Source organism: Portunus trituberculatus, chromosome 41, assembly GCF_017591435.1.
Source record: "Portunus trituberculatus isolate SZX2019 chromosome 41, ASM1759143v1, whole genome shotgun sequence".
Taxonomy (NCBI): Eukaryota; Metazoa; Arthropoda; class Malacostraca; order Decapoda; family Portunidae; genus Portunus; species Portunus trituberculatus.
This window is the reverse complement of record NC_059295.1, coordinates 17,518,051-17,530,940: the sequence shown is the minus strand read 5'-3', so window position 1 is coordinate 17,530,940 and position 12,890 is coordinate 17,518,051. Positions and strand designations below refer to the sequence as shown.

The 12,890-nt window shown below is 37.8% G+C and overlaps 1 protein-coding gene across 1 annotated transcript; it reads right to left on the bottom strand.

Annotated features, from left to right (window-relative positions):
- Window positions 1–2,153: 2,153 nt before the first annotated feature.
- Window positions 2,154–12,149, bottom strand: LOC123517016 (low-density lipoprotein receptor-related protein 1B-like). Its single transcript, XM_045276832.1, has 4 exons — window positions 12,052–12,149; window positions 3,268–3,322; window positions 2,781–2,920; window positions 2,154–2,301 (listed from the first exon to the last, which is right to left on the bottom strand). Exons 1-4 carry the CDS (start codon window positions 12,115–12,117, stop codon window positions 2,206–2,208), a joined length of 357 nt encoding a protein of 118 aa, XP_045132767.1. The 5' UTR covers window positions 12,118–12,149; the 3' UTR covers window positions 2,154–2,205.
- Between the last annotated feature and the right edge of the window lie 741 nt (window positions 12,150–12,890).

The window sequence follows — 12,890 nt, the reverse complement described above, 5'->3', positions numbered from 1 at the left end:
CTTTCACTGGTTCTCTCACTCGCACAAACTATTCTTCCTCATTAGTTTTATATAAATTTGTGTTATTTTGCATTTATCTGTTTGATTTACTTTTTTTTTCATTTATCACATTGCCAGTATTAGGGATATGTGTATGTGTGTGTGTGTGTGTGTGTGTGTGTGTGTGTGTGTGTGTGTTTTCTATTCACCTAGTCATTATAATTTTGTAGTAAGATACATTTGATTTACGTCTCCTTCTCTACCATCCAAATCATTCACTGAAGCGAATATATTTAATAGTTTGTATATTAGAGTGACCGCCTGCGTGTTTTTTTTTTTTTTTTTTTTTTTTGTGGCTGGATGGATGTACGTGCTCGCGTGTTTTTGTTCACGTATTTGTCGGTTTTAGTTGTATATTCATTTGCGTTTTGTGTATTTTTAATTTGTACTTGTGTTTATTTTGTTGCTTATTTGATAGTTTTCTTTTCCCTTGTTTATTCAGTGCTTTTGACATTTTTACCAAAACTTTGCACATTTTTCTAGTTTTTTTTTATATTTTTTTTATTCATTTATTTTTTATCTTATTGTTTTATTTCGGGAGGGTTCCTTCCTGTCTCTCTTTTTTCCTTTCATTACCTTAACTCAATTTTTCTTTTCGATCACATTCATACTCCATTTCATGACTTACCTGCTCCTTCCTTCTATTCATTATGTATTTGTGACACACTAATATTTTTCATGACTTTAATAACACACAAACGCACATGTCTTTACTTTCCTTATATCAAAACTCTAAAAACTTAATAAATAGAATAAAAACACACTGACAGATACCTTCAACTTTTTTCTTCGTAAGACTTGAGTGAAGGAGGAAATGATACATGAGAGGCAGAAAGATTGAGTGTGTGTCTGTGTGTATATATATATATATTTTAATGATGTTTCTTTCATAAATATAAAAAGGCGGGCTTTGGATATTCAGCGTGTATACATTGATCACTTCAGGAATTGTGCGGCTCGGGGATTTCCAAGTATAGGAGGGTTGTTTGTCAGGGATACCAGTCTCCTCCTGCTCTTTCCTCCTCCTCCTCCTCCTCCTCCTCCTCTCCTCCTTACTTCTCTCACATATTCTTTCTTCTCCTTTTATTGCTTCTCTTCCTTCTCGTCTGTTTCGTATTTATCATCCTTCTTCTTTCTCTTCTTTTTTTATGTATTTTCGTTTTTTTTCATCGTCTTCTTCCTTCTCACTGTTTGCTGCCTCTTCCTTTTTCGTTTCTTTTCTTCCCTCTTCGTATTTTCTTCGTCTTTTTTCTCTTCGTCTGCTTCTTATTTCTGTTCTTCCTCTTTCTTAGTATTCACTTTTTTTTCTCCTCCTCCTCCTCGTCCTCCTCCTCCTCCTCCTCCTCTTCCTTTTGTCTTATCCCTTCACCATACGTATGTTAGACCAGACAGCCAGAATCCTCCCATCTCTTCCTCCTCCTCCTCCTCCTCCTCCTCCTCCTCCTTCTCCTCCTCCTCCTCCTCCTCCTCCTTCTCCTTCTCCTTCTCCTCCTCCTCCCCAGAACTTATTCACATCCTCTTATCCTCTCTTCCCAGCATGTTGCTCTTGTTCCTCTTCCTCCTTTTGAGTTTTATTCGCACTTCTTTTATTATTATTTTTCCTCCTCCTCCTCCTCCTCCTCCTCCTCCAGCATTCTATTTTACCACTCCCTTGCTCTCCTTGTCCTTCTTCACATTTTTATCCCCATACCCTCTTGACATGGTTCTCCTCCTTGCACTCCTGCTCCTCCTCCTCCTCCTCCTCCTCCTCCTCCTCCTCCTCCTCCTCCTCCTCCTCCTCCTCCTCCTCCATTCCTTATAATACACCCTCCTTCTTCACATGATTTTCCTCCTCCTCCTCCTCCTCCTCCTCCTCCTCCTCCTCCTCCTCCTCCTCCTCCTCCTCCTCCTCCTCCTCCTCCTCCTCCTCCTCCTCCTCCTCCTCCTCCTCCTCCTCCTCCTCCATTCCTTATAATACACCTCCTTCTTCACATGATTTTCCTCCTCCTCCTCCTCCTCCTCCTCCTCCTCTATCTTTTATAATATATCGTCCTTCGTCACATGAGCCTTCTCCTCCTCCTCCTCCTCCTCCTCCTTATTTTCGCTATACTCCTTTCTTCACTTCTTCCTTTTCCTCTTCTTCTTCTTCTTCTTCTTCACTCCTTCTTTCCCTCTCGACTGTATCCTTCATCGTAGGAATTCCAAGTCGAAGGTAGGAGCGTCCATCCCAATAGTGTAGTCGTCGGAGAAAGCGTGGGGGAGAATTTCCTCTGGGCAATCAAGCTGAGAAAGGAGGGAAAAGGTTAGCCAGTGTCCCTCTCGTCTCGTCTGATGTTCCTTTTTTTTTTTTTTTTTCTCTCATTTTAAATAACCTTTCCTTATCTCTTTATATCCAGCTTATTTATTTATTTTTTTTTTTATCCCTACTCTTATCATTTCTATCCTTCGTTTCTGTTTATCTATTTTTTTTTTTTTTTGTTTTTATTGTTTTTATTTATTTTTTTTATTTTTTCCTGTTTGCTTCTATTAACTCTTTCTTTAGTGGTTGTCTCTATCTCTATCTATCCTGTATATCCCTCATTATATTCATGTACTTTTTTTCCTGCCTCTGTCAATTCATCCTCTATCTCTGTCCATCTTATCTTTTCTTATATCTATCACTTTTTTGTCTCCATTTCTCCAGTCGCTTCTTGACTTTATCACCTCTATATAATGCAGAGAGAGAGAGATCCTACGACACACACACACACACACGTACGCACCTCGTCATTGCCAGTGGGACAGTCGTAATGGCCGTCACACACGTACTGGGCAGGGACACAAGTTGCGCCGCAGTTGAAGTCCCCACCGTTACACTCACTGCTCGTCGAGGCCTCTGCCGTCGCCACCACCACCGCCACACCTGCCCAGACACCACACACTCTTCTTCATTCCTTGCGCCATGATTAAGCTGCTATAATATTCTTCCTACTGTTGTTGTTAATACCACTATTGTTCTACTGCTACTACTGCTACTGCTACTACTTTAATTAACATTGTTGTTGCTGATATTGTTGTTACTGGTGTGTGTGTGTGTGTAAAATTTTTCATCAGTAAGCTCGTTTTTATTTCCGTTTTCTATATTTTATCACAAGTTCAATTTTTATTATCATTATCTTTGCATATGCATATCATACATTCTACTTTACATGTAGGTGATCGTATGAAAAAAAGTTTACATATGTATCTGTGTATGTATGTATCACTCACCGAGAACCGCCAGGAGGATGGCGACAAGGTATCCACACGTCTTCATGTTGTGTATCTGTGGACGAAGAATACATGTTAATACAGTATATCCCTCACCGAAAGATACGAATTTCACAACTTGATTCACTCCAAACTATCATCAGGCATTCCTTCTATTAATCTTTCATCTAACCTCCTCCTCCTCCTCCTCCTCCTCCTCCTCCTCCTCCTCCTCCTCCTCCTCCTCCTCCTCCTCCTCCTTACTTCTCTCGCATAATCTTTCTTACTCTTATATTGATTTTCATCCTCCTCCTTCTTCTTTCTTATAATGAGGATGGAATACAATCAAGACTAACATCAATTTTGTCTCTTATATGTTCAGTATTAGAGTTAGCCATAAAAGACTACCATTTTCTGAGGCGAGTCCTTGACGTTAACTGAAAGAATATGTAAAGAATATAGCAGTAACTATTCTATATTCTTCCACTTTCTTTTACTATTACAAATGTTCATGTACTTGTGTATATACCAGACTAGCAGTGCCACAAAGGATAACCCAGACAAAGCACCACACACCCATACGCATATCATTCACAAACGATATACTGAAATGATCTGCGGAAGACACGAGTTTATTAGTTATGCTGTTTGTTAATGACATATTGGGTATTACTTTGGTATGTGATTTGCACAGCCAACACGATGTACCATAGTCAAATTCTACTTCAGTATTATCAAATATTGACTTTTAATAAAGATAATAGAGATAATAATGATAAACACTTCAGTAGTTATGAAAGAAAAAGGCAGTGAAACGTACTTAAAGGCAGAGACAATACTGTTATTACGAATTTTATTACAACTACATTACATCACCAATGAAAAGGTTCTCAGTACGTCTTTCAAATGAAATGTGGAGATTTAAGAAATTGTAACGTTGTTTTACATTGATGTGGAAAAGTATGTACCTGCTTTATCTCAACAGAAAGTGTATTTTCTTCATGTTGTAGACCACAACATGAAGTGTAGACCGCATGCCAAAGTAGCACCATGTATTGTTAATGGCCTTTGCAGTCTTATAAATCGTTTTTTTTTTTCTGAATATAAAACACACACACACACACACACACACACACACACACACACACACACACACACACACACACACACACACACACACGTCTCGTCATTATACCTTCCCATCCTCTTGCCTCCGTCCTCTTCTTCTTCCTCCTCCTCCTCCTCCTCCTCCTCCTCCTCCTCCTCCTCTTAACCCAAAAATGAACCGTGGCTAATATTCATAAACTATATCATGGACGCTTCGAGCCAGAACGAAAAATAGGAAATAAAACAAATTTATAGAAAAAAAAATAATGGAAAAAGTTAGAAAATACAAGTTTGCCTGGAGGTTCTTATTGTCAAGGTTCGTTAGCTCTGTTGCCACCTTCTTCTTCTTCTTCTTCTTCTTCCTTTTCTTCTTCTTCTTCTTCTTCTTCTTCTTCTTCTTCTTCTTCTTCTTCTTCCTTATCCTTCTTTATTTCTTTTTTTTTTTTTCTCTAGACACCTTTATTTTTCATGTACAAGACACCCGGAACTACGTATTGGCTTAACCCCTTCAGTACCAGGGCGTGTTTTCTATTCATTGGCGATCCTATACAACTCTAGAAACTTATATGGGGATTAGAATAGTGAAGACTCTGGCCATTAATCTTCTGGCCTCCATAGACCCTTCGTAATGTATAAATAAAATCGTGCAATCACATCAAACACTCATGATAAAAATGTGTTCCTGTATTGAAAAGGTTTAGGTTCTTATCTGATAGGAGTTGACTTCACCGCTGCATTCCACGTACTCTGTTTTTTTTTTTTTAATGTAAAGGCGAAAAAATGGCCAAGGGCAACAAAAGAAATTAAAAAGTCATACTAAAATATATATATATATATATATATAAAAAGCTCATCACTAGAAAATATTAAAAAGCCTAATGAAAAAATAAACAAATACTAGAAAATAATTAAATAAATGTTCAGTAGAAATATAAAAAAAAGGCTCACTTAAAAATAAAATCCCCATAAAAATATAAAAATGTCCACTGAAAAACTTAAAAAAGGCCCATAAAAAAAGGCTCACTAGAAATAAGGAAAGTCTCACTAAAAAAAATAAAAAAAGGTCCACGATAAAATAAAAGGCCTAAAATAAATCAATAAGAAAAGGCTCACTAAAAAAATATAAAAAAGGCCCATTAATAAATCTAAAAGATCCAATAATGTATATATAAACCCCCACTTAAAATTTCTAAAAAAGGCGTACCAGAAAATAATTAAAAAAGGCTTACTAAGAAATAAAACGATCATTTAAATAAAAAAAAATAAAAAACTCCCGTCAGTTCTTTCACGCTGCTTAAAATTATGCGTGGCCGTGTGCTGAAGGAAAGGTGCAAGGTCTCTCTCTCTCTCTCTCTCTCTCTCTCTCTCTCTCTCTCTCTCTCTCTCTCTCTCTCTCTCTCTCTCTCTCTCTCACCAACGACACACAAAAAAATATAAATGAATATCTAACAAACGTTCACCCTTCTTGGTTTATGACAAGAGAACAAAGTGAGGAAGGACAACAACAACAACAAGACCAAGAAGAAAAATAAGAAGAGAAGAAGAAAAGGAGAAGAAGAAGAAGAAGAATGAGGAGGAGGAGGAGGAGGAGGAGGAGAAGAAAGAAAAAAGAAGAAATGAACATTGCGTTGCAGTATGTAAATGACAAAAGCGAGTGAAAGGGAATGGAAAGTACTCTCTCTCTCTCTCTCTCTCTCTCTCTCTCTCTCTCTCTCTCTCTCTCTCTCTCTCTCTCTCTCTCTCTCTCTCTCTCTCTCTCTCTCTCTCTCACACACACACACACACACACACACACACACACACACACACACACACACACACACACACACACACACAAGAAACAGTCACCCAATCACAATGCCGGTATAAAATTACGTCACAGATTCCTTTCTCTCTCTCTCTCTCTCTCTCTCTCTCTCTCTCTCTCTCTCTCTCTCTCTCTCTCTCTCTCTCTCTGTTTTTTCCCCTACTAGGAAGTTGTTGAGGGGCTAAGAGGTCAAGTAAAGAGAGAGAGAGAGAGAGAGAGAGAGAGAGAGAGTATTTCTTTCCTCTCTCAACCTGACACGGAAGAAGGAACTGTCAAGGAGAGAGAGAGAGAGAGAGAGAGAGAGAGAGAGAGCGTGCAGGAAATACAATACATTTATGGACACACAGGCACAGTTATTCTTTCCTAATGTAGCAGGTGTGGGGAGGGTCCAGCAGGAAATACCTCTTCAGTGGACAGTGTTACCATGTTTCCCAGTGGAGCGGTGCGTGACTAAGACAGATGTTTATTTGGGTTATTTCCTTGTTTTTTTTTTTTTCATTCATTTTTCCTTATTTTTTAATGTGGCAGGTTTTTTATTTCCTTATTTTGTATTTTTTCATTTATTTTCCTTATTTTTTATGTGATATGTTTTTTTTTTCTTATTATTTTGTATTTTTCATTCATTTTTTCTTATTTTTTTATATTTTTTTTATTTCCTTGTTATTTTTATTTTTTTCATTAATTTTTCCTCTTTTTTTAAGTTTTATATTTATTTTTTTATATCCTTTTTCTTACTTGTTTTTTTTATTTCTTTTTCTTCATTTTCATGTGATATTTTTTCAGGTTATTTTCCTTTCTTAATATGTCTTTTTCATTTATTTTTCCTCTTTTTTTTAATCTATTCATTCCTTTTTTCGTATGTCTGACGGGTTTTGGTGTGCTGCAACTTAACCCCGTCAATACTGGGACATATTTTTACCTTGAGACTTGTGTACGATTAGACTATTTCATTTGCATTAGGAAGGGCCTTGGAAGCTCAGAAGATTAATGGCCACAGTCTTCACTATTTCAATCTCCCCTCTTGTGTTTCTCAAACTGTATAAAATCACCAAATAGTAAGCAGAATGAATATGGAAACGCGTCATCGAATTGAAGAGGACAGAAATAGTAATAAAGAGTAAGCAAATAAATAAATAGATAACGTCCACTGAAGATTCTGGTCTTAAAAAAAAAATTGGGACAAAAGAATGCAAAATATTAGAATACGTTTTGAAACTTCCTCCTTCATTCAAAGACATTCTCACGATAACAATTTTCAAAGGCTCTAGTTGAAGATACTCATATTTTTAAGAGTATTTCTTTGGTTCTAGTGATGGATTAACAAGTTTTCTAGTTTATCATAAGGAAAAATGGTCTTGATAACCACTGCTAGTCATCCCTAGGGACTTGAAAAATAGAGAGAGCAAGGCGTTTCTCAATATGGCAAAACGTGAGACCAGAAATATGTGTACTGTTGCTGTTGTTGCTGTTGGTGATTGTTCTTCCTTCGTGTTCCTTTGTGCGTGATAGACATGTAGACAGTGAAAGTTAGTCCCATTAACAACAAAGGGGAAAAAAATGAAACGGAAATTAATGGACAGAACCTTCTATTCAATGTCAGGAAATTGAATATCAAGTTCATAAGCAAAGCGACCTTTGATCATTTTCCTCTCTTTTTTTTCCCCTCTCCGCTTTGTCCGTGTTCTATTTTTTTTCCCTCATGTTCTTTTTTTTCCTTTTCGTTGCGTAATCCATTTTTTTAATCGTTATTGTTAAACTTGTATTCTCAAACTTTTCTGTGCTTCACCTCCACTCTTTCAAAAGGCTTTATATAAATTTACACGAATTTATTAAGGTGTTTTTACGGTTCTACAGGCAGATTGACAAGATTTCTACATTATTAACAGGAGAAACACTCTTGAAAACCTCGCTAATTATCTGTGTGGCCTTGGAAAATAGAGCGTTTCTGAATACGGACCTTAGTGTTACCAGTTTTACAGCTTTATTCTTCTCTTCCTCTTTCATTTACATGTATTGATTTTAAACGTGCAGTCTTTCTTTTATTTTATTCTAACAAGATTGCATTTAATTGTGAACCGACTGATGCTCTTGCTTTTTTTTTACTTTATTCTGTTCTTCCTTTACTTTTATTTTTGCGTATCGAAGAATGTTTACGTTTTCATTTTGTTCAACTCATTTATTTGTTAGAGTCTTATAATAGGTTTATTCACTGACTACATAATTAAAGTTCTTATCACTATTTCTGTTGTTATCTTTGTTGCTTTCGTTAGAAGTATGTATTAGTATTATTAATTAGATATCATTATTATTATTATTATTATTATTATTATTATTATTATTATTATTATTATTATTATTATTATTGTTGTTCTTAGTAGTAATAGTTGTAGTAGAAGTAGTAGTTGTAGTAGTACTAGTAGCAGCAGTTGTAGCAGTATCATCACCATCATTATTACCAAGGCACATACCACCACCACCATCACTACCACCACCACCACCACCACCACCACCACCACTACTATATTACGTAACCTCACTTTCTCCAATCGTCTCCACTCCCTTTATTTTCAGCATAATATTTTCCTTCATGTTTTTCTTTCCTCTCTCAATTGCAGTGTTGCGGTAGTCATGATTGGCAGGTGGGTGGCAGCTAGTTAGGCCAGCCACGTGGGCAGTCAGGTCAGGTCAGCAGCTTTCTCGCCTGACCTGACCCTTCCTGACCCCAAGAAATAAACAACGTACCCGAAAGGTCATAAGGTCAGTCCACCTATTGATAAATTTCAGTATTTTTCATATGTTGTGTGTTTAAAGTGATCGATAGATGTGACATGTATGATACTCCTCTCTCTCTCTCTCTCTCTCTCTCTCTCTCTCTCTCTCTCTCTCTCTCTCTCTCTCTCTCTCTCTCTCTCTCTCTCTCTCTCTCTCTCTCTCTCTCTCTCTCTCTCTCTCTCTCACACACACACACACACACACACACACACACACACGAAAAAAAAAAACAGATGGAGAAAGTGTATGTGTAGGTGTTTTAGAGAGAGAGAGAGAGAGAGAGAGAGAGAGAGAAGAGAATGGGCGAATTACGATTTCCTGGTCAATGTAAAATATTTGTGGTTATTTCCTCTCTCCCTCTCTCTCTCTCTCTCTCTCTCTCTCTCTCTCTCTCTCTCTCTCTCTCTCTCTCTCTCTCTCTCTCTCTCTCTCTCTCTCTCTCTCTCTCTCTCTCTCTCAATTAACCTTAAATATTATGTCATAAACTGAACACAGGAAATGCTCCTTGAAAGAGAGAGAGAGAGAGAGAGAGAGAGAGAGAGAGAGAGAGAGAGAGAGAGACCTGTGGGTGGCTGATCCCTGTGGCAAGGCTAGTCAGGGAGTGGTGACCGCCAATGGCAAAACACACACACACACACACACACACACACACACACACACACACACACACACACACACACACACACACACACACACACACACACTATGCGCACGTTGCGAAACATAAACACTTGTTACACACCCGGCTATTAGTCAAAATTTATGCTAAGCTCTTTCATTTTGTCTTCATTTTCGTATATATATATATATATATATATATATATATATATATATATATATATATATATATATATATATATATATATATATATATTGGTGCCGCTGCGAAGGAAATGCGCAGTATTCGTCTATGTTTGCTTCGGTGCATTTGGAGTTAATAATTTGGTTTGTTATTAACCCCTTCGATACCATGACGTGTTTTCATATTTGTTTTGCTGACTATTTGACACTTTTAAAATCTTCAGAAACTTATGTGAGGATTAAAATAGTGAAGATTGTGGCTATTAATCTTCTGACCACATAGACCTTTCCTAATGTAAATAAAATAGTTTAATCCTACTCAAAACGCGTGGTAAAAATACCTTCCTGCACTGAAGAGGTTAAGTAGAAAGGATGATGTTCATTCTTTTATTCTCTCTTGAGGTTCCTTCCTGTTTCCTCTCCTACGTCACCCTCAGCGTTTTAAACTACTGACAATGTTTCTACTTTTTTTTCCTTTGTATTCCTCCACTCACGTTAACGTCATTGATTTGGACTCGGTACTTTTGTTCGTCACTAACTGGTAAGGTAAACAAATTCATCCACTGCTAGTTCCTTCTTTGTGTTCCCTTGTGCTTCTCATCAACTAGTGTCTCTTCATGGCAAGCCGCCAAGACGGACAGTTACGCGCATTTTGTCTGTCTGTCATGTCCTCATTTTTTTTCTCTCTCTCTTTAAGTTCTTCCGCACGGCAGCAACTTGTGGCTTCTTCAGTTTGTTCGTGGTACGCTAAATATGACCTGGGAGTGTATATCTTTCTTCACTCACCCTTACTTGTATTCGTATTTGCATTGTTATTATCATCTTCCTCAGTGTAGAATTTTGTGTCCTCTTAGTATAACATTTTCTCCGGACGGGTGTTTATATATATATTTTTTTTTTCATTTAGTTCCACCTCTTCTACATCATTTTGTTCAAGCTGCGCCACGTGATCCTTAATCCTCAGTGCAGAATTTTGTGTCTTCTTAGTAAAACATTAGCTTTGGACTGTCAGTGGTTATCTTTCTTCATTTAGTTGCACCTCTTCTTCTTCATCCTCTTTTCCTTCTTGTCTGAGCTGCGCCACATGATCCTGCTTGTTGCTGTGCCTCGACCTGTTGTCCTTTGTCAATGTCGTTACGGTGTTCTTAAATTAGTCGCTCACTCAGTAAGTTCGTCATACTTTCTCTCTCTCTCTCTCTCTCTCTCTCTCTCTCTCTCTCTCTCTCTCTCTCTCTCAACATTGCTACATCAGAAAAAATGCCCTTAATCGCTTGCTGACACTGACATTTCTTTTGTTTATACTAACGTCACAGAAATTTACAAATATTCACGTTTTACTTTTTGCACTTAGTCTCTCTCTCTCTCTCTCTCTCTCTCTCTCTCTCTCTCTCTCTCTCTCTCTCTCTCTCTCTCTCTCTCTCTCAGTCTATTAACCCTACTTAACCAAAGAATTTCCTGCTGTTGTTACTCTTTTGCTCACTACTCACTCAAAAGCATTTACCACTTCTTTAATGATGATGATCCTATTGAACACATCCTTATCGGTTTATCTATCACAGCACCAGGTCACATCTTGCTCCCTAATCATCACTGAGTCACCTTGCATCCTTCACCAAAACTAGTAAAATCTGCCTGCATTCACCAGTTCTTTACCGCTGCCAGTGCTAACTCGTGGGATATCCTCAGTGTTTTGTCTACCATAGCAACATTTCACATCCTGCTCTCAAATCACCTCTGAGTCACCTCTCTTGCATTCTTCATTAAAACCACAAACATCCTGAAAATCAAAACTGCATTTCCCATTACTTTTTTTTTTTTCTTTTACACATTAACCCTTTCACTGATAGACTTCATTATTTTTTTTTTCTCTTTCTCCTTTGCAATCTCTTCGATAGACAAAATGAACTTATTCTCTTCTTTTCTGAAATTACATAGATATATATATATTTTTTTTTTTTTTTTTTTTGCAGTTTAAATGTGACGTACAGATAAGCATGACACAGAAAAATAGTTGATATACACAAACTCTTACCCATAGGAAAAAAAGAGGAAAAAGAAGGTTTCCATGCATTGTTTCTCATCCATTCCTCCTAGGACTCTTCCGCTTTAGTTTCCCTTCCATCCATTCACTCAAAACTAGTTGGCCCATCTGCATTCTCCACTCGTCACTCTTTACTCGCCAATACATGCAAACCAATACCACAAGAACATTGTTTTGGATTCACTCGTCTCCTTCCTCGCTTCTGTTCCTCATCCTCTCTTGTCTCCTTTCCGTCACTCTCTAGCTTGTCACCTTGCATTCCACACTCGTCACTCACCTGTTTGGGTTGAGCGCTGGTGTTGCGTCGACGAACACGTGTGGAGGCTGACTGTATCTCGCTCATAAAGGTTCCTGATTATATATTTCCACGAGAGAAATAGAGAGAGTTTAGAATCATTGCCAAGTATCAGTGTTCTTTTTCACCGGTAATTAATGTCTGTACTTACTAATTGTCCGTTTGGGTTCATTTCTATCAGTCTTGTTTATTTCTCTCTCTCGTTATTAGTGTTCTTATTTCCTCATTCCTTTTAGTATGTGGTAGAAAATGTGTCTCCTTTCTGAATTTATGAATTGGTCACCATGGCTCTGTGAACGGACCAATGGGAAAGAGGCAACAATGACGTCACGGAGTGCTCACGTCAGGCGACATTCTATTGGTGGGGCAAGTAATGACATCACCGCTGCGTTTGTATCTACTGGAAGGAAAGGAGAGAGAGAGAGAGAGAGAATATGACGTGTACGTCTTTGATACTGACCTTTCTAATTATATTTACAGAAATTATTCAGAGAGAGAGAGAGAGAGAGAGAGAGATGTGTGTGTGTGTGTGTGTGTGTGTGTGTGTGTGTGTGTGTGTGTGTGTGTGTGTGTGTTATATACAAACAAAAGTGCAGTTCCTATATACATATGCTCGAAATCAGCTAATCTCTCCTTAGTTAAACATAGATGAAGGTAAGCAAATCAAACAAGGTTAGAGAGAGAGAGAGAGAGAGAGAGAGAGAGAGAGAGACGTTTCCTTTTCTGGATATGATGTCACTGTTGCCAATACGAATCTGAAGCAGAGAGAGAGAGAGAGAGAGAGAGAGAGAGAGAGAGAGAGAGAGAGAGAGAGAGAGAGA